Source organism: Elephantulus edwardii, unplaced genomic scaffold, assembly GCF_000299155.1.
Source record: "Elephantulus edwardii isolate Elephantulus edwardi_28Jun2011 unplaced genomic scaffold, EleEdw1.0 scaffold00062, whole genome shotgun sequence".
Lineage (NCBI taxonomy): Eukaryota > Metazoa > Chordata > Mammalia > Macroscelidea > Macroscelididae > Elephantulus > Elephantulus edwardii.
The window spans coordinates 2,979,904-3,004,696 of NW_006399812.1; the positions used below are offsets into that span (position 1 = coordinate 2,979,904).

At 44.8% G+C, this 24,793-nt stretch overlaps 1 protein-coding gene across 1 annotated transcript in view; it reads left to right on the top strand.

Annotated features, from left to right (window-relative positions):
- Positions 1–24,320, top strand: part of NPAS2 (neuronal PAS domain protein 2) — a 122,461-nt gene extending 98,141 nt beyond the window's left edge. Inside the window, exons 14-19 of the mRNA XM_006887859.1 lie at positions 2,217–2,363; positions 14,188–14,385; positions 18,771–18,961; positions 19,329–19,421; positions 22,193–22,367; positions 24,141–24,320. Coding sequence (XP_006887921.1) covers positions 2,217–2,363; positions 14,188–14,385; positions 18,771–18,961; positions 19,329–19,421; positions 22,193–22,367; positions 24,141–24,320 — 984 coding nt within the window. The remainder of the gene's footprint in view (positions 1–2,216; positions 2,364–14,187; positions 14,386–18,770; positions 18,962–19,328; positions 19,422–22,192; positions 22,368–24,140) is intronic.
- Positions 24,321–24,793: the final 473 nt, after the last annotated feature.

A 24,793-nucleotide genomic window follows, 5' to 3' on the forward strand; every position in this document is an offset into this window, starting at 1 on the left:
GCAACAATGAATGAATGGAATCCCAAAATCTCTGTAGATGTTCATTGAAATGAAAAATAAACAACCTAAATTTAAAAAAATAATTCTAGCCTCCGAGGAGAAATTTGAATTAACTTTCTCCAAGATAGACCTATTTGTTTTCTTGGTGGTCTGCGGTACGTTCAAGACTCTTCTCCAGCACCACAACTCAAAGGCTTAAATTCTTGTTCTATCATCCTTAGTCATTATCCAGCTCTGATGCATAGCAAGTAATTGCGAAGACCGTGGACTAGATCAGGTGCACCTTAGTCTCTAGACTGCCATCGTTGCTTCTCAGTACTCTGGAAAGGTCCCTGACAGCAGATTTACCTAATGCAATTCGTCTTTTGATTTCCTAACTGCTGGTGCCAAGAGTATTGATTGTGGAGACAAGCAAGTTAAAACTGTTAACAACCTCAGTATCCTCTCCATCCATCATGGTGCTGCCAATTGGCCCATTGGTGAGAATCTTTGTCTTCTTGATGTTGAGCTTCAATCCATTTTGAAGATTGCAATCCTTGGCCTTCTGCAGTAAGCACTTCAGGTCCCCTTCAGTTTCCTCAAGCAAGGGTATCATCTGCATAACGTATGTTGTTGATGAGTCTTCCTTCAAGCCTGATGCAACATTCCTCCTCATAAAGTCCAGCCTCCCCAATGGTCTGTTCTGCATATAGATTGAAAAGGTATGGAGACAGGATGCATCCCTGACACACTCCCTACCTGATTTTGAACCATGCAGTGTTTCCCTGCTCTATTCTGAGGACCACTACCTGGTCCAAGTAGAATTGTCACAGAGGGATCTTCAGATCCCCAAGCCTTTGCTTTTGAGTGCTAGTGTGTTTGAACCACCAAACTTTCTGTGATTGGTCATAATAAGTTAGATGGTTCTTCTTGTGCCCACCTCCTGTGTAACAAGGAGGTGTGATCACTTCCACTCGCTGATGTCATCACCTCAAATTCCGAAAAGGGTTGCCTGGGTAACATAGTTTTGTGAGCAACATCTTTTGCTTCATGCTGTGTTTCTAAATTAGAGTTGCTCTCTCTTCTGTATCAAAACAGATAAAGAGTGTAATGGTTGACTAGTAACTGAGTGTCCTGAAATGCCCTGGAAAAAAATAAGAATAAAGCTGGCAGTAACGAGCACTTAACCCCCACACCGGCAGCAGTTGGATGAGGAAGGAGCGCATCTGGGCTGCACGCTGCATGCTCCCTGATGTTCTGACGACACAGGACCCTCTGCTGATCCTTTTCTGTTTCCATTTTTTAATTAAGTTCTTGATAGAACTTATTTTCTTTTTCGATCTCATTCTCTTTTGGAATCCCAGCTGAGGGCTTTAATGAGTTGCTTCCTGATGGAGGTTTGGGGTTGTAGGCTGGTGTCTTATATGTATTTTTAATCTCATCTTTAGCAGCAGAGATTTGTGTCAAAGCCTCACTCTGACTGAGTTAGAGCTGGAAGGAGGCTGTTGGTGGCAAAACCCGTTGGCCTTACTGTGCCCATGGACGCTGGATTCATCCTGCTGTGTGATCTTGAGCAAAGATCAACCCTTCACACACTAGGGTTAACAGAGAGGAGTAAGAGTATTCTGTGCCTCTGGTGGTACAGATAGTTAATGTATTTAATTGCCATCCAAAAGACTGGTGGATCAGATCCACCGTGGGTACCTCACGAGAGAGCCTACAAGTGCATTTTTAAAGAAAATTGTCATTGTTGGTGTCATATACCGTTGATTCAGATCCAGCCCCAGAGCTGACCCTCCGGTAGGTTTTCAGAGGCAGCAAATCAGTCAAAGGGGAAGAGAGTACATATCTTTCTCCCATGGAGCAGCTAATGGATTCAAACTGCCTGTCTTTGTGTTGGCAGTGCACCTCCTTACCACTAAGCCAGCAGAGATGGAAAACTCTATAGAGCACAAGTCTACTACTCTGGCACACAGGGAGTCTCTATGAATCAGAATGACACTGCATCCCCAGGCCAGGTTGCTGCAGCTGCTGGTGATGCAGTAGTAGCTGGAGTGTCGATTCTGGCAGCAGCGTGTGCCCTCACCCAGTGGGGCCTCTGCTACCAGCGATGCAGGCAAGGCTAGATAAGGGGCTGGAAATGAAAATGGACAGGACTGATCACAGAAACAGCAAAAGTCTGTCTGAAATAACTCTTTCCTCTGGCTTTGTTTTGTTTTTTTGACTCCACCTTGAAGTTTTCGGCCCAGTTCAACATGTTCCAGACCATCAAAGACCAGCTGGAGCAGCGGACGCGAATCCTGCAGGCCAACATCCGGTGGCAGCAGGAGGAGCTGCACAAGATCCAGGAGCAGCTGTGCATGGTGCAGGACTCCAACCTCCAGGTGACACCCCGTCCCAGGCAGGCGTCTTGGCTACCACTGCCCTTCCCCAGCTTCTCTGTGACGTACACCTCCCCAGCATCCTGAGCAGGCAGGGCTTTCTCCCACGTGCCTCAACGGGCACCACCTACTAAGCATACGGAAACCTCCCGGACCAAGTGCAGAGGGAGGTGATGCCCCTTCCTCCAGCCCCACTGCCAAGCCAAGCTTGAAACTCCCCGGCATCTTCTCCCCTCACCCATCACCCTCATGAGGGTCCAGCAGGAGCTACGCCCCTCCACTTTTCCTCCTGTTGGCAGGAGTGAATGAGCCCTACCCTGCTGCCCACCTAGCCAGTCAGTAGTCCCAGGCTCCCAGCACATGTGTACCTTTGCTTTTCCCAGTAGCAGATGGAAGCATTGCAAACAAACCAAGAAGTAGGTGGGAAATACTGGTGTTTGCATTACACATCTCTGGGGAGCTCTGATGGCCTAGTGAGTAAAGAGTTGTGCTACCAACCCAAAGGGAGACGGTTTGAATCCACCCAGGTGCTCAGCAGGAGAAAGATGGGCGGTCTCATCCCATATGATTTACAGCCTCTGAAAACCCACTGAGGCCAATTTGAACAGACAGTAATGAGTTCTGAGTTGTTGCAGGTCTCTGGGTAGCAAAAATGGCTTGCTTCCAATCTAACAGTTAGTGGTTTGGACCTACCCTGCAGTGCCTTGGAAGAAAGGTCTGGTTATCTGCCTCCATAAGTATTATAGCCAAGAGGACCCTATGGGGCAGTTCTGCTCCGTAGCACATGAGTGACCACGGGTCAGACTGCTCAGTGGCGGTGGACGTGGCTCATTTGCTTGTTTTACTTTTGGCGCTGCACCATGAGGACAGCAGCAGAGGGTGCAGAGGCTGCGGGTCAGCTCCCTGGCCTTGCTCCTCGCGGTGACACACTGTCCAGGCTGCTTTTTGCACAGTGGCAGCTCCTACCATTACCCCTAGGCCCCTTCGCTTTGACTTCTTTGAAGGAATTCTTTTTAAAGGCAAACACTCGATCTATTGGTCCTTTTATAAGGATCAATTCTTTTTACCAAGTTTCAATCATGGCCGTGCTTGCTCTGACTACACTTCTTCAAGGCTGAAGCAGGAGATGCACTGTTGTTGTTTTTATTGTTGCTACTGGCCATCAAGTCTACTATGACTCATAACAACCCTGTGAACAACAGATCGAAACGTTGGCCTGTCCTGTGCCGCCCTCACAGTCTCTGTCACGCTCAGGTGCATCGTTGCTGTCAAAGTGTCAGTCCATCTCATTGAGGGTCTTTTCTCTTGCTGATCTACCTTTCCCAGAATGAAGCCTTTTCCCAAGGATCAACCCCTCCTGACAGCATGCGCCGAGTATGTGAGATGAAGTTACACTGTCCTTGTTCTAAGGAGCACCATGATTCTACTCCCTCTGAGATAAATGTGTCTGTTCTTTTGGCAATCTATTATTTAGTCCGTTTTCTTCCTCACCATCACAGTTCACAGGCTTCCTCCGTTTTCCTTCTTCATTGCCCGACTTTCACATGCATATGAAGCAACTGAAAACAGCAGGACTTGAGTCACCTTGAGGTGCACCTTACTCTTTAAACTATCATCTTACTCTTTAGCTCTTGAAAGAGATCCTGACAGCAAATTTGTCCATTGCATGGTGATGGTGGTTGTTATGTACTGCTGAGTCGCCCATGACTCAAAGCAACCCAGTGTACAACAGCTCTGAAGCCTGCCCTGTCCTGAGCCAGTCTCACTGATTCTAGTGACTCCAATGCATTGCATCCTCTAATTATTTTGATATAGGCTTTAATTATAAATATAACACTAGCTAATACCAGAGCACTCTATGCATTTTCACAACCCTTTAGACACATAAGAGCCCATGGATGGTGCAAACAGTTAAGTGCTGGGAAGCTAACCAAAAAGTTGGCTGTTTCAACCCAGCCAGATGCTTCTCAGAAGCAAGACCTGACAGTCCTGAGAAATCAGCCATTGAAAACCCTGTGGGTCCAGTTCTCTGACACACGTTGGGTCACCATGGACAGAATCAATGAAACAGCCACTGAGGGTTTTTCAGAAAGAATGAAGAAGAGAGGGCTCATGAGAATAGCTGGGGTGCTCTCCTCTCCCACCTTACCCCTCTTCACCATTCACATAGACCCAGCATCCTGAAAGTAAAAACCACTGTGGAAGGCTGGGGATGGGGGCAGGTGAGGGGGTGTCACAGCTGCCAAAAGAAAACACACTGGAAGTTAACACATGTTGATGTGGGGCTTCCTTAGGCTTTGTTTTTCCAAAATGTTTTTGTGATTTGAGTGAAAATTTACATAGCAAATTGGTTTTCAATCAATCATTCATGAACATTTTTTCTATAACATTAATTACCACACTCAGAGTGTCTGATCATCCACTTCTTCTGTAATGCCTTTCCCTTCACCCATATTAAGAAGTATTATCCATTAAATAATTTTCTATGCCCACACCACCACCACCTTACCCTCCCTGGTAACCATCCTAGTATGATTCTCTTGGCTTTAAACATTTCTTTAGCTTTTTATAATAGTAGTCTTATAAGAGCACTGGTGGCCTAGTGGCAAGAAGCTATGCTGCAATCCCAAAGGCATGCAGTTCTAATCCACCAGCTGCACTGCAAGAGAAGAATGGGCCGTCTCCTCTAGTGCAATTAACTGTCCCTGAAAACCTACTGGAGCTCACAGTTGGAATCTACCAGCTGCTCCATGGAAGGAAGATGGACAGCCTCCTCCTGTGTCATTTATTGTCTCTGAAAACCCACTGGAGGGTCAGCTATGAGTCAGTTCCAACTTGATGGTACTCAGCAAACCATACTTACACAGTATTTGTCCTTTTGTGACTGGCCTATTTCCCTCAGTACATTGTCCTCCAGGTCCATCCATATTATGAAATGTTTAATTAATCCTTTCTATGCAGCAGCATTTCTCAGTGTTGCATAGTACTCCACTGTGTGATGGACCCTTGCTGGCCCCCAAGAGAAACCTCGTTCAGGTCATCCTAGCTGCCCTGGTAGGCCACATCTCTACCCAGCATCACTGCCACTATTTGTGGGGTCTCAAGACACACGATGCCACTCCCACTTCCTGCCCTGCACAGTCATCAGGGCCCACACTTACCCTCTTCTGCCTTATGTATTTTAAGCCCTGTCACCCCCTGCCCCACCCTCCCCCAGGACTCCCAGAGAACCGGAGCAGTACTTGTCCATGGGCCTCCGAGCTTCACTTGGGAAACTGCCCAGGGAGAAGGCTGTAGATTATAAATGCAAAGAAGAGGAGCCAGCAAGGTGCCAAAGTCCTTTCCATTTATTCTTTCCCAGCTGATTTTCTCACTGATCCTGCCGGTTAGCCCACAGCTTGCTAAACTCTAGTTCCTTTCATGGCATTTTCACACTCATAGGAAAAGGAAAATGTAGCTGAAGCTGTCAACAGTGAGATGGGCATATAAAAATTCTCCTCAGAGCCTGGACTTTTATAGCTCTGACCTTTCCAACGCCAGAGCTAGCTTTTTAAAGTGGCAGGTGACACAAGTTATGTTGTTCACTCTTTGGTATCAAGAATATGTTTGGGGTTTTTTTTCACTTCATTTCAAATACATTGCTAAACCCCAAAATATATGCATGAGGAGAGCACCTGATTTTTGCCAGCGGAGCGAGTGGACACAATGGCCATGGCCTCTCAGCCATCCCTGAATTTCTCCTCTCTTCTCCTTCCCATGGCCTTACCTTTGTGGTGGAATTCTCCACAGAACACAGAGCTCCATAAAAAGTCAAACAAGAATTCATTCCTCAAGAGCCCTTTTTGTTGCCTCCTTTCAAATGTAAAGTGAAGTCCCTGCCTGTTAAAGAAATACATCGCTAATTGTTTGACCAAAAGAAGATATTTATTTAAGGGAGGAAATGTGCTTTATTGAAACACAAACCAGAAAAGTTCAATTCCTTCAGGCATCAACACCATCTACACACACACACACACACACACAGAGAGAGAAAGAGAGCAGAAGAACAGATGAACCAACAATGGCAAATAGTGATAACAGTTGAAGCTCTGTGATGATACAAGATTTTCTATTTCCCGTGTGTGTGTGTGTGTGTGTGTGTGTGTGTACTTCAGAAATTTATTTTACTTTAGAATTTTCTGTAATAGATTATTTTTTTACAATAAGCAGAAAATGAAAACCCATGCGTAAAAAATAGATTTGGTTTGCTCTTAAAGATTAATTGTTGCTGTTGTTGTATACCACAGAGTCAGAACTGACCCATAGCTGACCCTTCGGCAGGTTTTCAGAGGCTTAATCAGATGGGAGGAGATTGCCCATCCTTCTCCCACAGAGCAGCAGGTGGCCTCGAACACCATCCCTTCACGATTGCAGTGCAGCTTTGAGTTGTTGTGTTGGGTTTTTTCCCCCTATCTTAACTTTTTCTTCTTAAATCATGAACTAGTCTTTCTCATGCTTTCTATAAAATCGATCCCCGGATCCAAGGAAGCCGTCTTGGGAAACCATCTAGATCCCTGTGTTCTAACCATGACACCATGCTTTATTGTCACTAACACAAAGGCATGGACATGCACAGCAGTAAACCCAACACAGACCTGTGTCTGAACCTGAGTGGACTTTCCCCACTTTACCTCCATAGTTTAGAACTTTCATTGAGGGAGGTGTGTGTTTCCGATGCTTTCTCTATGTGACTTTTTTCATAACAGGTTGGATTGCGAATTTGAAGGTACTCTGGGGAGGTTGGGTGTTTGCGCCTGTATGGAATCATGACGAGCTCTTCTTGGATGAGCTGTTCTGCTGAAAGGCAGCATCCCCCTCCCTATCTGGTCAGCAGTGCTAAGCCAGCCTGTGCCTTATTGTCTCTTTTTGAAAGCACATGCGCCCTCTGCTGGCTTCTCCAAGTCTCCAAGAACATCCCCAGTGAAAGATGACATGTTCCGTAACTGGTTTTTCCATCCATCCAGATAACTAGCATTTCTACATGTAACACGGGATGCAAAGATACATAGGACAAGGTTTTGTGCTTTTAAAGCATACAGCAGTGGGACAACATAGCAGACAAAGCAGTATATCATAAGTAGAAATAATTTTTCTTTTCATTTTTTGGTATTTTTTCTGATTTATATATTCTATTCCATTTATCACTTACCACTCACTAAGTATATTTCATATGTCTTTTCAAAGACACAAAGGACAAATATCTCCTTTTAAAATTATAAATATTGTTATTATCACCCACTTATTGAGCACTTAACTATATTTCAAGTGTTTCTTGATCATTAATCTCACTTAATCTTTTAAGAGGCATATGGTGTTAATGTCTCTATTTTATTATTGAATAATTATATCTCAACATCAAAAAAAGAAAAAAACCTCACCACTGGATCAATAGGCAACATCATGAAGTTAAAGAAAAGATTGAAGTTGTCAGCAATTTCATTTTACTTAGATCCACAATCAGTACCCCTAATACCAGCAATTAAGAAATCAGAGGACATGTTGCATTAGGAAAGCCTGCTGTCAAGGACCTCTCTCCAAAGTGCTAAAAATCAAAGATGTTAGTTTAAAGACTAAGGTGTGCCTGATCTAAGCCCTGGTCTTTTCAATTGCATCTGAAAGTTGCTCAGTGAATAAAAATGACAGAAGACACAATGCCTAAATGTCTCATGGCCTGCACAAAGAATGAACAAAGCCATCTTAGAGGAATTGCAACCAAGAAGCTCCTTAGAGGCAAGGATAGTGAAACTTCTTCTCACACACTTTGGACATTTTGTGAGGAGGTGCCAACCCTTGCAAAAGGACATTCTTAAAAAGAAAGACATTCTAATAGGAGTGGTGGAGGGTGAGATAAAGAAAGGAAGACCCTCAACAAGATGGATTGACACGGGGACTGTACAGTGGGCTTGAGCTTAGCCGAGATCATGAGAATGGCAGGGTAGGGCAAGGTTCACATCTCTTGTTCATAGGATCGCTGTCACAGCTGACTTGATGGCTCCTACCAACAGTAAGTGGGTAAGGATTGTGCTAAGAGGCAGGTGGTTTGAAACCATCAACTGCTCTGCAGATGAAGGATGGGCATCTCCTCTCATGCAATTTACAGCCTCTGCAAACCCACTTGAGGGTCAGCTGTGAATCAGTTCTGACTCCACACCAATGAATTCGAGTATGTCGTGGATTTTTCTAAGCCTTGAAAAGTTATGGAAAGGAAAAAAATTTCTAATACCATAACTACTAATAGATTATGAGACTGGAATTTGACCTAGCATATTTCTGCTTTGGCCCTTGGCCAATACAAATGGTTTGCTCTCAGCTATTAACCAAAAGCTGGCTGTTCAGACCCACCCAGCTGTGGAGCAAAAGCAAGACCTAGTGATCTGTTTCTGTAGAGACAATAGCTAAGAAAACCAAATGGGGCAGTTTCACCCTGTAACACAGCACACGGGTTCACACTGAGTCAAAATTGACTCTATAGCAGTGACTTTGGTTGGGTTTATACTGGTTGGTTCTGGTTTTGGGAGAGTGGGTGTAGGTGTGTGTGTTTCCCAAATTGCTCCATTCATCTGAACTTATCTTAGTTACCACATGCACCTGTAACAGAGATGTTCTTTTGTAGCTTGGAAGGCTAGAAGTCTAAAGTCAGGGTACCAGCTGAGGGGACCTTCTCTCTGTTGGCCGAGAGGAAGTCCTTTCCTTCCGCATCTGCAGGCCTGGTGTTTCCTGGAATCTCCATGTGTCTCACCTTCCCCAGCATCATGGAGCTTTTAGTCCAGGGATTAGAGTCTAAAAGGACACACTCCACTCCTGGCAATTCTTTCTTGTACTGAATTCCCTTCCCCTCCTGGTTTTCCTCCTCCTTCATAAAATATGTTACAGACCACACGGTAAGGAGACTTCCCTTATATTGCATCAAGGCTGTGATGGGCTTAAGGAGCATCTTTTCCACCCTCAATCTTTTTTACCACTACATGATTTATCAGATGATGAGGGACTGTTACAGTTTGCACAATACATCAGTCATACATTTTGGGGAGACAATTAAATCCTTGGGAAACTCCAATCAGAAGACATATTGTATCCTCTTGGAAAGCTATACTATTATTTTTCATTATTAGGGGTTTTAAAAAAATTTTATTCTGATTTGTACTGAAGTTGTAGGTACAAATCAGTTTTCTAGCCATAAATTTTATCATGACCTTGACTGCTGTTCCACTATAGCATTCTTCCAACTCCCTCCCTGTGCCTCCCATTTCCAGTCATCTTCTTGCCTGTACCTTCCTGCCTTCAGAGATATAAGCAAAGCCACCCTTTTGATCTCATGTGGTTTCTTCTTCTAAAGATTGCTTACCTCCCTGGTGTTACTGTTCACCTTGTAGGCCTGTATTGTTCGATGAAAAGCTGAGTGAGTTCACTTTCAGGATTGAGTAGGAGTGAGCTCACTTTCAGGATTGAGGATGGAATTTTTGCTGAAATGGTGAAGTCCAGGCCATTCCATAGCCACAAATAATGTATATTGTTAGAGGTAACTGCTGGGATTGTATTAAGTGCTAATCCTCAAATGTGTGGTTACTGAATTTGAGGTAATCAGTGCCCAAAAGATTCTTCATAACCTCTAAAATGACAAAATATCCTCGTTCCAAATGTGCTAGTAGGGGTAAAAGTGGCCCAGGAGTAAAGAGATGGGTGATGTGTAATAAGAAATGCACTAGACAGAATCAAGTCCCAACTCAGCCTCCATACAAACAAATAGCTCAGCCTATGACTGTGCAAACTGATACTTAAATTTTACTCCAAATATCTGTACAGCTCTACACCTTCCTTTCCAAAACTACTATTGTTCGGCACAGTTGGCCTTTCTGTTCTGTAGATGGTATAGTGGTGTACCTCACTGAGTACATACGTAGTGGTTAAAATGCCAGACACTGAAAGAGAGAGAGCTGTCTTCTTAAGAACCCAAAGCTACCTGGTGGAACACAGCTTTCCAATAGTCAAGATAGAAACCATAAACTCTGATGTTGTTCATGCCCCAAAGGGGTGTTTGTTCAGAGAGCTAATCACAGGTCTGTAACAACAAACTGGAACTAGGGAGCTCTGATGGCCTAATGGGAAGGAGCAGTGCGGCCAGTTCAAAGGTACCTCACTCACATCCACCAGCTGCTCTACACGAGAAAGGTGAGCTATTTCTTCCTGTGCCATTACTGCCTCTAAAAACCTGACAGAGGGTCAGCTATAAACCAGTTCCCACTTGATGGTACATAACAACAGTTTAAACTGTTTAAGGAGCTGCTAACTGAAGTTTGCAGTTTAAATTTGCCAACATCCGTGGGATAAAGATGTACCGTCTCTTCCTATAAAGATTAAGGACTCCAGAGTCCTTGTGAGTTCATATCAACTCAAAGGCAGTGGATAGCTTGAACAATTTAAGGAGTCCTTGGAAGGGCCTGGGTGAGATGGATTGACGCAGTGACTGTGGCAATGGGGTCAGATGTGTTGAAGACAGAGAGGTTAGCTCAGTATAGGGCAGGGTTCAAAGCCGTTGTTCATAGGGTTGCTATGAGTTGCAGATGATGCAAGGACACATAGCAACATAGATGAAGTGCAGTGGACTTGTAAAGCAAGTGTAGGTGGCGTGGGGACAGCCAAATCTAACCTCTGTTAAGTTCACAAGGAGGAACAGTCCCCATCTGCAGCACCCACAATACAAAACTAATTCTTTTAGGATCAGACATGGTCTCCACACTTCTGCACCTACTTCTACTATTTCTAACACCAGTCATACTGCTCTACTATTGGGTTCCAAATCCAGTGCAATGGCCACACAAACCTACAGAACCATACTGACAGGAAGTTTTCAGTCACTCTCTATGCATCTGAAAGTTGGACAATGAATAAGGAAAACCAAAGAAAAATTGATGCCATTGAGTTGCGGTGCTGGAGAGGAATACTGAATATCACATGGACTGCTGAACAAACACATCTGTCTTGGGGGAAATATAACCAGGGTGTTGCTTAGAGGCAAGGATAGTGAAGCTTCATCTCACATGCTTCGGGCATATTGTCAGAAGGGCCAGTCCTTGGTAAAAGGTACCCTGTCTGGAAAGGTAAAGGGCCAGAGAAAGAAAGGGAGGCCTTCAGAAAGATAGATTGACTCAGTGACTGTCTCAGTGGGCTTGAGTAGATCAGAGATGATGAGAAAGGCACAGGATAGGGCAGGGTTCAGATCTGTTGTTCACAGAGTCACTATGAGTTGACTTGACAAAAGAAGTTAACGGGTTACAATTCAGGTTGTCGATCAGACACAGTGACGTGGTCAGGACAGCTTCACAAGCTTGCTCTCAGGCCACATAGCTTAGATCAGTGTTGCAAAGCTCTCGTCGTCTTGCCAATCATGGTGCCTCCCCTCCATCCTCCAGCAGGCCTGAGTCAAGCTGGCTGTGGCTCCATCAGGCAACAGTCCCCACTCAGGTCTGCTTTGCCGTGGTCTCTGGTTCTCTGCTGAGGCTGCTCCTGCTCTCATATCAATCCCAGTCCAACAGACACAGGAATCTCTGACCCTCAAAGACAGCACTATGTTCCCTCCTCCGGCGTCCTCACTGGCAGTGAGAGTCCCACCTTCACTGCTAAGCCTGTTCAGTTTAAACGTAGGATGAGGAAGCTGACCAATCCCATGATGTTTAGTTTATACACACTTCAAGTTCCCACCAGGTCACGTGGGGAAAGTCAAAGCCAGTGATGAGGAAAGCCATTCTGACTCAATGCCAGTGGATGTGGTGGGGGGTTTTTTCCAGTTTAAACTGTTAGTGAAGTTACTGAAGTTGCTTTGCTTCAAATTTTAGCATCAACTTTAAGATCATACTTTCTTTACACATCTACTAATTTGGTCTTAAAATAATGTTTTTGCTTATATTTTACAGATGTTCTGTTAGTTTATAAATTTTAACAAATTATGAAGTGTAAATATTACCTGTAAAAGGCATTCATTCCCAGAGCTAACACATCTGAATAATTCAAGTATGTCAGGCACCTAATAAGACAGACTGATAACCTCAGAAGTACAATTTTTCTAAGTACTTAATCAACTTTTCTTAATCTAATAAGTCAAACATAAATGAAGTAAATCAGGATTCTCAGAAACTCTCAAACACTCCTTGCCAAAAATTTCATCACGTTCCCTTGAACCTTTCAAAGTATAATTACCAGGCTTACTACATCACAGACTGGTAAATGTGAAGAACATCTTAGGTGACAAAGCACATAGAAATTATCATGATGGTTCGAAAATTTATTCTTAGTCATACTGTTATAGAGATTTGAGGTCATGGCATTGACTGTGAACTTACTCTGGCATTGCAGAGTCACCTCCCTAATTAATAAGAGCAGATTTACTATCTGGGATAGGAGCTCTGGGAGAAGGATGGGGACAGACGCTGGTCAGACTCAGGACTGGGCACAGGGTGTGGTCCTATGGCAGGAAAGATGCAACCTGTGCAGCCTCAGGTCAGCCAGCACTCTGCCCACTATTACCACAAACCAGAACTACGTATGCAAGAGTAAAATGATGAATATTTCTTAGTCTTAATCAAGTATCTTAAGGGATCACATCACCGGACCTGGGAGTTCAGGACCATCATCCCAGGGGATATGCACACCGGTTGGCATGACATAATCCATAAGACAATATTCTGCATCCTACTTGAGTAAGGAAGCTCTGGTGATGTAGTGATAAGGAGTTGCATTGCCAAATCAGAGGCAGGCAGTTCAAATCCACCATCTGCTCCATGGGAGAAAGATGGGCCCTCTCTTCCCATGTAATTTACTGCCTTTGAAAAGCACTAGGGCAGCCCAAGTGTTCATCAACAAATAGATGGATAGAAAAACTATTGTACAATCCACACAATGGAATACTACACAACACTGAAAAACAGTGAACTTGCAAAACATTACACAACATGAGTGACCGTGGAGGACATTGTGCTGAGTGAAAAGGACAAATACTGCATTAACACCACTGTTATAAAACAGGACAGACACAGTGGTTGGAGAGAGAATAGGAAAAGAATGAATAGATACTAAACACTACATTGGAACAGATGAGGGAAAGAACTCTTTAAAAGGAATAAATGATTAGATATTATATGTATGACAGCAATCTGGAATAAGAGGTGCCTTGCAAAGTGAACTGGGGGAGCAGGAAATGAGGGAGAGGGAGGAAAATGTACAACAATGAATATTTTTTTTAAAAGTTTAAAGTAACAGCTTACAAAGAAAACCTGCTAGAGGGCCATCTGTGAGTCTCTTCTGATTCAACAGTACAAAACAACTAGTGTTTTCCCTAGTTGTTTCCAACAACTGGAATTTGAAAAGCTTTTGAGTGGCCAGCTAACCTGAAACTATTGGTCTCTTAAATAGAAGACAATCCAAGACTGTTAGTCCCAAAGGGGCCTCTGGTGGTGAAGTCCATAGGGAGCTGCACTGCTCACCCAAAGGGGGTGCCTCCCTGGCAGTTCAAATCTACCTGCAACTGTGGTAGAAGAATGGGTAGTTTTTTGCCAGGTGATTTAAAACCTTGGAAACTAAATGGAGGGCCAGCTATGAGTTGGTTCCAATATACTAGTATAGAGGTGGGGTTTTTAAGACTAACTGAAAAGGTTGGCAGTTTTAGCTAAATATGTCAGGCTGGGCAAGAAAGCTGACTGCTTACATGGACGAGAAATACAAGAGAGTGCAGCCCTGGGAGTGAAGCACATCGATCCCCACCTTGGAGTGAGAGTGTTTGTGTTTTGTTTTCCAGATGTTTCTGCAGCAGCCAGCGGTCTCCCTGAGCCTCAGCAGCACCTCGCAGCCCGAGGCCCAGCAGCAGCTACAGCAGAGGACCACGGTGGTGTCCCAGCCCCAGCTCGTGTCCAGCCCTCAGTTGGCAGGACAGATTGTCTCAGCCCAGATCACAAACCAGCACCTACTGAGAGACTCGAATGTGACAGCCAGCCAGGTGAGCGTCACTCTCCAGTGGCACTGTCCTTGCCATCGAGACAGACTCATGCAGACCCCAGGTACTACAATAGCTCCATTCCTCTCTTGCACTACAGCAGATGATGGTTGGGATTTTCATATCTTTTCACACCACTTTGAAGCCCCAAGTTGAATTGGCTTCCTTCTCAATCCCCAACCCAGTACTTTTAATTTACCTTTCAAGGTACTGTGAGTTGAAGCTTCCAGCTCTGATCTTGAATTGAGTTAAAGCTAGAGAGAGGAATCCCAGGTGACATGTGCCCACATAGTCACCACCTATAATGTACATCTTTGGCAATTGGCTCGAGTGTATCAGAGATGATGAGGATGGCACAGGATAGGTCAGAGTTCAGGTCAGCTGTTCAAAGGGTCACTATGAGTCATCCTCGACAGCACCTAACAACAGCAGCAATCATCTGCATCAAGATTTTGCCACTATCCATGTGAAAGACAGAGAATCCAGTTCTGTTCATTGTCCTTTTCCAAGAGCCCCCGTGTTTTTCCCGCACTCTCATATTGCCTGCCCCATCTTCCTTCTTGACCACTTCCACCTTTTACAAGTCACCACTGACCTCAGAGTCCAACATCAATCAATATATAGCACTTGAATTATATGGCTGTCATTGAGAAGAATGGGAATCCCAGGACATTTAATTGTGCTCATACAAAACCTATGCCTAGACCAAGAAGCTGTTGTCCAAACAGCAAGGGGATACTCCACGGTTTAAAAGCAAGAAAACTGTGAATACGGGCTATATCCTTTCTCTATACCTATTCCTTCTGTTTGCTGAATGAATTACTTATGGAATTTATGAAGAAGAATGTGGCATCAAGATTGGAGGAAGTCTCATTAACAAGCCACAGGATGCACACGATATTGCCTTGCTGGCTGCAAGTGAGGAGGACTTGAAACTCTTACTGCAGAAGATCAGACTGTAGTCGTCAATATGGATTACATCTCAACATCAAGAAAACAAAAATTCTCACCACTGAGCCAGTAGGCAACATCATGATAAATGGGGAAAGAGTGAAATTGTCAACTACTTAATCTTGCTTAGATCCACAGTCAGCACCCTTGGTTCCAGCAGTGAAGAAATCAAAGGACATGTTGCAATGGAAAAATCTTCTGTCAAAGACTTCTCCAGGTGCTAAGGAGGAATGATGTCAATTTCAAGACTTAAAATGCACCTCCTCCAAGCTATGGTCTTTTCAATTACTTGTTACGCATCTGAAAGTCGGACAGTGACTAAGGATGACAGAAGAATTGAAGTCTTTGAGTCATAGTGTTCAAGAACTGAATATACCATGGAATACCAAAAGAACAAACAAATGTGTCTTGAAGAAAATGCAACCAAGGTGCTCCTTAGAGGCAAGGATAGTGAAACTTCATCTCACATATTTAGGGCATGTTGTTAGGAGGGACCAGTCCTTAGAGAAGGACAGTATGCTTGGAAAGGTGGAGACACAGAGAAGGAGAGGAAGACTGACTTCAACAAGATGGAAACGGGGTCTGTAGCAATGGGCTCATGTGTCAAGGAATATAAGGAGGACACAGGATAAGACAGGGTTCAGATCAGCTGTTTCTAGGGTGCTATGAGTTGTAGTTGACTTTATGGAAGCTAACAACAACAAAGAAGTCCCATGCCCCTGGTCCTAGCAGGCCACCGGCTGGAAGACAGGAAATATCAAAGATTCCTGCACTTCTCAACCTCATATTCATACATGCTTTTATAGATTCCTAGCCGCCTGTTACTCACCAAGCCTCCAGTAAACAAAGATGAATGAGAGCTGTCCTTAACTTAATACCAGCTGATAAAATTCAACACCCATTTGCGATAAAAAGTGCTCAGATAAATGTGGATAAAATTTTCTCCTTGCTAAAACAATGCTTAATTGTGAAAGTCTGCATACATTTCCCTGGAAGATGTCAACCCTCACTTCTAGTCATTGGGGTGCCGGTTATACCAGTGTAGTCAAGCAAGAAAGGAAATCTGTGTGCTGTTGTTAGTTGCTGTGCAGTCAGATAACCCCACGCACAATGGAGTTGACAATTTTGATCCATGTTGTTGTGGTTAGGTGCCATCGAGTTGACTGCCACTCCTAGTGTCCCTGTGAGTATCAGACATGAGCTTCACCCTAGCCTGGGCCATCCTCATCTCCTGATACACTTGAACCCACTGGTGTAGTCACTGTCGATCCATCACGCTGAGGATGTCCTTTCTTTTGTTGACCCTCCACCTTTCCCAGTTCAATGTCTGTTTTCCAAGGATGGGCCTTTCCTGACAACATGCCCCAAGTATGTGAGACTAACCAATCCTTGCCTCTAAGGAACCCTTGGCTGCACTTTCCCGCAGATTTATTTGTTCTCTTGGCCGTCCATGGGATATTCCGTGTTCTTCTTCAACACATTTCAAAGGCATCAAGTCGTCTTCTGCCATCTTATTCATTGTCCAGCTTTCAGAAGCATAGCAAGAATTTGAAAAGATGATGACTTGAATCAGGTGCACCTTAGTTTTAAACTGACACCCTTGCTCTTAAGCACTTTGGAGAAGTCCTTTACAGCAGATTTTTCCAATGACACATGTCTGTTTGTGATCCATGGTCTTTGAATGATTTCTGAAAGTATGTCAGACACACACAGACACACATTACATTCTCTCTCTTACAGTAACACACACATACACACACACAGAGGTTGTCCTTAATCTCCAGGAGTTTTTAATCTAATAGGGGATCAAGAAACAGAAACAGGTTCTTTACAGCACAGTGTGGACAAGGGCATAGACAAGGGAGGCTAGGCCATTTTTACCCAAATTTAAGGGTTTCACTCTTTTTAAAAGGTCTTAAAATACATTTTAAAACTTTTTATTCTAAAGCTTGTTAGAAAAATAATTAAGCATAGCCAAAAAAAGTTTTGTAAAAGAAAAAAGGAAGCAGGATTATATTGTCTGATGTTAAAAGATAGCAAGTCTCCTGTCATTAAGACTTACAGCCTCGGAAATTGGATGGATAATCAGCATACATCAGAATTGACTTGGAGACAGTGGGTCTGGTTCAATTTTTCTATTAAAAGGTTTTAGAAAAGCTACACATACATAAAGTAACTGTGATGGCCTAGTGATAAGGAGTTGCATTGCCAACCCAAAGGCACAGGGTTCAAATTCACCATCTGCTGTACAAGAGAATGATGAATATTCTCCTCCTGTGCAATTTACTGCCTCTGAAAACCTGCTGGAGGTTCAGCTATAAATAGGTTCCACCTCCAAGGTACATAACAACAGCAGTGCATATATAATTCGGGTGATGTAGTCCACAGGGAGTTGCACTGCTAATCCAAGGACAGTGCCCCTCTGGCTCCACGGGAGAAAGGTGGACAGTCTTCTTCCAAATGATTTACAGCCTCTGAAAACCCACTTCTGGGTCAGCTATGAGTCCATTTTGCCTGGATGGCACTGAGTTGAGCTGTTGGTACATATTACAGCATGTGGTGATTAATTAATTAAACAGAAAATTCAAGGCAAATCCAAGCCCATTCCTGCATTCTTTTCTTTTTCTTCTTATTTCATTCAACAAGTATTTCTTGAGCACCCCCTGCAGACTAGGCATTAAATTCTAAGCACTGAGAGAGAAACAAACAGGAGCCATCAAATGTCAGTGGAGTGTCTTACACTGGTAATCATGGCCAATGATTGTGTCTTTACACTGGGTAGGCAGAAAGGGCTTCGATGAGAAGGGGACATGAGAAAAACTCGAGTGAGAGAATGAGCGTTCTCAGTATCAAGGGGAGAATGTTGCAGAGAGGAGAGGGGCCTGCAAATATAAAGGCTCCGAGGCAGTGGTTGTCCCGATGATTGAGGAAATGACAAGGAGGTCCTGGAGTGCTGGGTGGAATGTGTGAGGAAGCATATACTTCATGGTTGTGTTCTTTTCTAAGAACCCAACACCATCAAAGGATCCTTGGGGTGCTCTCAACTCAGTGGGTTGAGGGTTGTAAGATCAAAATAACATTTTTTCAGTCCTAAATTGAAGGAGGAATCCCTGGGTAGTACAGAAAGTTAAGGAATGTACTTTCTAAATTAAAGATTGGAGGTTCAAGTTCCCCCCTTCCCGCCCCCCAGGGCACCTCACAGAAAAGCCTCTTTCTCTGCTTTTAAAAACCTCAATCACTGAAAACTCTATGGAGACATAGTTCCACTATGACACGTATGGAGTCTCAGTGAGTTATCGTCTGCTCAGGCGCGCCCTCTACTGGTGAGGTAGAGTAATGGCCAGAGTGAGCTGCGAGAGGTTCCAGGAAGGTTCCCTGGAGAACCCACACCTGAGTGGAGTCTCACTTTTACCTTTCTCATGAAAATGATGCTTCAGGGTCCAAAGCAGATGCGAAGCTCACAGATCTTGCAGGGAAGTGGCCATCCCGTGAGCAGCTTGGCGTCCCCGTTCAGCAATGCTGCCGCAGTGCTCCCGCCAGCCTTGACCCTGACCACGCCTGCCTCCACCGCCCAGGATGCCAGTCAGTGCCAGCCCAGCCCAGACTTCAGCCATGATCGGCAGCTCAGGTACATACACCTCCCCTGTCCCAGGACCACCAAGACTTGTTTTCACATACTCTAATTCAGCTTTCCTTTCTTCTGCCAATGAGGCAGAGAAAAGGCATTCAGAGCTAACAGTCTCTGCGGTTTATCTGGGCTAGTGAAGGAGAAGGCCTTCCTCGTGTGTTCTCATCAGTCAGAAATAGAACAGCAGAGGAGCATCTCTGATGGCGGGGCTTGAAGCAGCACGAGATGGTCTCTAGAAAGAGACCACTGTGGTCATTGTGCACTGAGAACAGAGCCGAGGGGACAGGGATTAGGATCAGCCAGACTGGGCACGTGCTGAGTAAGGCAAGGGTTGATGTGTTTCCGCGTGTCTCTTCCTCCACTACAGACTGTTGCTGAGCCAACCCATCCAGCCCATGATGCCCGGGTCCTGTGAAGCCAGGCCATCGTCGGAGATCAGCAGGCCTGGACGGCAGGTCAAGTACGTGGCCTGGGGGGAGGGAAAGGCAGAGGCCTGCATGTGAATGGTCACCGGCTGGCAGCACTGTCCCCTGCCTGGGCCGGTAGTTCTCACGATCAGTTTTGCTCTCCAGCCTGATTTTCAAGCGTGCCCATGCCATGTAAGAGGATTTTTTTCCCTTTAACTTTTCTCCTGCCACTCCTCAAGCCAGACCATGTCAGCAGACACAGCCACATCTCCTGAACTGTGTGGATGAATCCAGAACAAATTACGCTAAGCTGCATAAATCAGTCACTAAAAGACAAATATGGGATAAGGCCACTATTATAAAAAGCTACAGAAAGTTTTATTCTTGAATGTTTAGCAGAGCTGGAAAAGGAAAGAGAGAAGAGTAAAAATAAGTTGGATGAAAGAAAATGCAATATACAGTAAGGAGTTGATCTAACATTGTAAATAATTACATTAATCAATCATAATGAATATTTTAAACAAAAATGTGTATGAATGATCAAATGAAGTTAATGTCATTTGTAAACTTTCATTCAAATAAAAAAATATTTTAAAAAAAACAAACAACACTCCCTGCTTAAGACAAGATTCAAATGAAGCATTAATTATATGCCCAGGTTGTCATTCTCTTTGGATTTCTTCACCTTCAGTAGCCAAACCCACTACCAGGGCATATATTCCACCGCACAGCCACCCCACGTTACCCAAGGGCCTTGACCCTGTTGCATCCCTAGTAGAGTTAGTCCCAGTCCCTCCTGCAGGATGCCTTGGGCAGGCAGCAGATGTTCACCTGCAGCTCCCATGTTCTATCGCAGGACTCTGAACCCCTGCAGATGTGAAAACCTCCTTCATCCCAGACATGCAGCGTCCTCCGTTCTCTTTACTGTCTTCTCTGCATTTGTACGCCTAGGACCAGAAGCAGCCTGCTCTGCTGTTTAATTACCAGGGACAAAGATTACTAAAGACAGAGGGGGCATACTGGAAAGGTGCTGGAAAATCGTTTCTAGCTTTCACAAAGAGGCAGAATTTGAAATGTCTCACAGATATCTTTTTAAACAAAAACGCATGTTTCATTTGTGTCTAAAATCCACCAATTTGCACTTTGGAAACACTTGCCAAGCTACCTAGCCCCCCACCAACTACTGTCCCCAAGAAGTCCCTCCAGACGCTCTGTCAGCCAGTAATAATAGATACCACAGTAAAAGCAGCTGGTTACTAAGCATTTCTTCCATTCACATAACTTCATTTCATCTGAAAACCCAAGAGTGTAGGACCACTGTCCACTTTAACCCATAAGGAAATTAAGCCTCATAAGGATTAGGGTGAGGAAACTTAGTAGCACAACAGTTACATGTTCAGCTGCTAACTAAAAGGTGGGCAATTTGTAATCCACTCAAGAGAAAGATCCGGCAATCTGCTTCTATAAGTATTGCCACCAAGGAAGCCCTATGCACAGTTCTGTCCTGTCACATGGGGTCACTACGAATCATCCAAGGGCAGAGGCCAGGTCATCTTCACAAAGGCACACACGCAGGACCTAACCCCAGGGTACAAGCCCCCTTCAGGGTCCTTGATGACTGCCGGAGTCTCCCCACTGTGGCTGGCCTCTCATCTCAGTGGCGCCCTGCTTCCTGTTCCTCTCCCAGGTCCTGGACCAATGAGAGGGTCCCACAATGCATAGGACTTTCTTCACAGTTCTCTCTCAAGCCTTGGGTCAATTTGGGTTTTTTGGTTTTTTTCCTGTTCTTACTAAGTTATCTGCATAAAGTGGACAGAGAGATTTCAAAGATGCTTAAAAGGTGACAAATCCAGACAAAAATGAAAGTTCTTTACTCTGGGAGGGCTAATTTTCAGTTAACTTCATATTTTTTAAAATTAATTTTTTAATTTGAGTGAAGGTTGGCATATCCTTTCAGTTTTTCATATAATCATTCATTGACATTTTGTTTTATAATAATAATAATTATCACTGATGAATATAATTAATGAATTACAATGTCTAATCAGCCCCTTATTGTGTATTGCTATTCCTGTCACTCAACTATTTATTTTCATTCCCTCTCCCTCCCTTCCCATCCATGTTAAACCTCCAAGATTGATTCTATCTGTGTAGAAGCCTCTTTTTATAATAGTTCAACCCAATAATTGATACCCTCAACCAACCCTTCACGTCTCTTCCAGACATGACCTCACTGCTCCATCTCTGGTGGCATCAGGGCCTGCCTCCAACACACAAACACACACACAGACGCCTCTTCAGGGGACATTTAGAACTCTCAGTGACTATTGTAGATTATCCTTTGGAGAGAAAGAACAGCTCTGAAAATAAAAGTTATAATGCAAGACACAGACCTTCCATATGTTCCATATATATACATATATATGTGTGTTTGTGTGTGTGTGTGTGTGTGTATGTATGTATATTTTTTTTCTTTACTGTCTTTAAATATCCAGTTCTTGTCAATAATCTCTGAAAACTTTCCTAAATGGTTTCCCTCCCACCCCTTATGTAGTCTTGGGTGATACAAACGATTGATGTGCTTAGTTGTTACCAAAAATTGGAGGTTTGAATCCACCCAGAGGAACTTAAGAAGGCCTCAGTGTCTAAGAAGCCACCCCTTGAAAACTTCAGAGAGAATACAGTTCTCCTTTGGCATACGCATTGTCACAATGAGATGCAGCAAGTTCAATGACAACTGGTATTGGGACTAACTCCCTCTTGCTAATGGGCGGTTATCACCAGCACTTCTTTCTCCAAGCTCTGTTTTCTCCTTCCCAAACAGGTATCAGCAGAGCCAGGCAGTGTTTCAGAATGCAGACGTGCACAGCTCCAGCAGCAGCGCCTCGACCCCCGTCCTGCTGATGGGACAAGCGGTGCTTCACCCCAGCTTTTCCGCCTCCCAGCCGTCACCCTTGCAGCCTGCACAGGCCCAGCCGCAGCCACAACACTTCCTGCAGGTGCGAGTGAGGCTGAGCTAGGGGTAGAGGGAGGCCAGGGCTTTGCCCCCGGTAGTCTCACATCCAAGACTTTTGAGCCTGCTTTCAAGGTTGTGCTAGTCCCGCACAGAGCTGAGCCTCTGGAAGACTCCTATTTTTTTGACTGGATTTTTTTTTCTTTTTCACTGTCTATTTTGGTCATTGTGATGGGAAAGTCTGCTGTTAGGGACCTCTCCAAAGTACTGAAGAGCAATGGTGTCTCTCTCTCTGATACAGGTGATGGTCTTTGGTATCACTTGTTATGCATCAGAGTTGGACAATGACTAAGAAGGATAGAAGGAGAATTGATGCCTTTGATCTGTGGTGCTAGAGAAGAGTGTTGAGGGTACCATGGACTGCTAGGAAAACAAACACATTATCCTGGAGAGGGTTAAACCGGGCGGCTCCTTGGAGGCAAGGATTCTGGGGCTTCGTTTGACATACTTTGGACATGTTGCCAGGAGGGACGGGTCCTTGGAAAGGGACATCATGCTTGGGAGGGTGGAGGGACAGCGCAGGAGGGGAAGGCCCCCTATGAGGTGGATTGATTCAGTGACTGGGGTAATCAGGGTGGGTGAGTCGGAGACAGCGTGATTGGCACAGAACAGAGCAAAGTTTAGGACTGTTGTATATAGGGTCGCTGTGAGTCGTAAGCGACTCGACGGCACATAACAACAACATTTTTGTTGTTGTTGTTATGTACCATCAAGTCAGAACTGACTCATAGCTGAAACTCCAGCAGATTTTCAGAGGCAGTAAATTGCACAAGCGGCGAGTATACATCTTTTTCTGGTGGATTTTTTTTTTCTCGTGGATTTGAACCTTGTGCCTTTTGGTTGGCTGCACAATCCCTTACTGCTAAACCACCAGAGCTCCATATGGAAGGGATTGTTGTTGTGTATTGTCAAGTCAGAACTGACTCATAGCCGACTCTCAATCAGGTTTTCAGAGGAAGTAAATCACCCAGAAGATTGCCTGTCTTTCTCCCATGGAGCGGCAGGTGGATTTGAACTGTGTGCCTTCAGGTTGAAAGTGCAGCTCCTACTACTACTACTAGGCCACCAGAGTTCCATGTGTTGTTGTTGCCATTGCATCACAACCAATCCATAGCTGACTCTCCAGCAGGTTTTCAGAGGCAGTTAATCTCATGGGACGAGATTGCCCATCCTTCTCCCATGGAGCAGCTGGTGGATTCGAACCACATGCCTTCAGCATTACAGTGCAGCTTCTTACTACTAGGCCGCCAGAGCTCCCGATGGAAGGAATTAGTAAGAAATGAAAGTTGACGGCTGCAAAGTTAGAGCTAGAAGAGCTGAAGCTTCTAAACTTCACATAAAGATGTCGGCTAGCTGAGGCCTGCAATGGCAGTATTTTAGATGTAGTGATGGGGTCATGGACCATTGGCGAAAATTATCCAGATGGAATGTGCATTGATGATCTGTCCTAGAGATGATCTGTAGTTTCAGCATTCAGAACCCTACTGTCCAGACTCTGCCCTCTTCCCCCGGGCCAGCAGGAGCCTTTCAAGCCACCAGAGTTTGACTTCACAGCTCACCCTATTCTTGAAATCCTTCAAACTGACAGCATCAGGGGGTGTTTCTGTTTCCTTTGTCCCTATCCCACCAGGATCTCCAGTGACAAGCCAGCTGAGGGAAGTCCCATCACCTGACTGCACAACCCCCTGGGCAAGAGCTGAGGGGCTGTTCAATCTTAGCACCATCTCTGCAACCCACTCTTCCCCCTTTCTTTTCCCAGGTACAGACGCCAACCTCTTTGCACAGTGAACAGCAGGACTCGCTGCTTCTACCCACCTACTCACAACCGCCAGGGACCCTGAGCTACCACCCAGCACCCCCGCCACAGCCCCAGCACCCACACCCACCCAGAAGGGTCAGCAGTCTGTCGGAGCCCGGCCTCCAGCAGCCACCACGATAGTGTCCTGATGCATCAGTCAGGTCACAGTCAGCTTTAACCAATGGACAAGGGGCGGGGTGGCCACAGGAGTTGGGGAGAGTTTAAACTACACCCTTGACTTTCATGCACATGGAATACATCCCAGAATTCCTTGAGGGTTGCAATCCCAAGTGCTGGGGCTGGTCCAGTGGGAACAATGGGGGGCGCTGGCCCTGCCCTCTACACACCCTACAGCCATACTTGGTCGTGAACCTCGTGCCCCATAAGCATTATTCCTCAGTTTACCTTCCATGGCACCTCTCACTGCATCCTCCCAAGAGCACCCGGTCACTCTAGCGGGCTGTGGCTCGCCCACACCAGCTAGTCGGTCTTCACACTCTCTATCATCTTCCCTTTGCATTGGAGAAGCACCAGGTCAGAGATGTGTTGGAGAGAAAGAGAGAAAGAGGATAAAGAGATTATTTTTCATTATTTTTAAATTGTGTTTTTTTTTT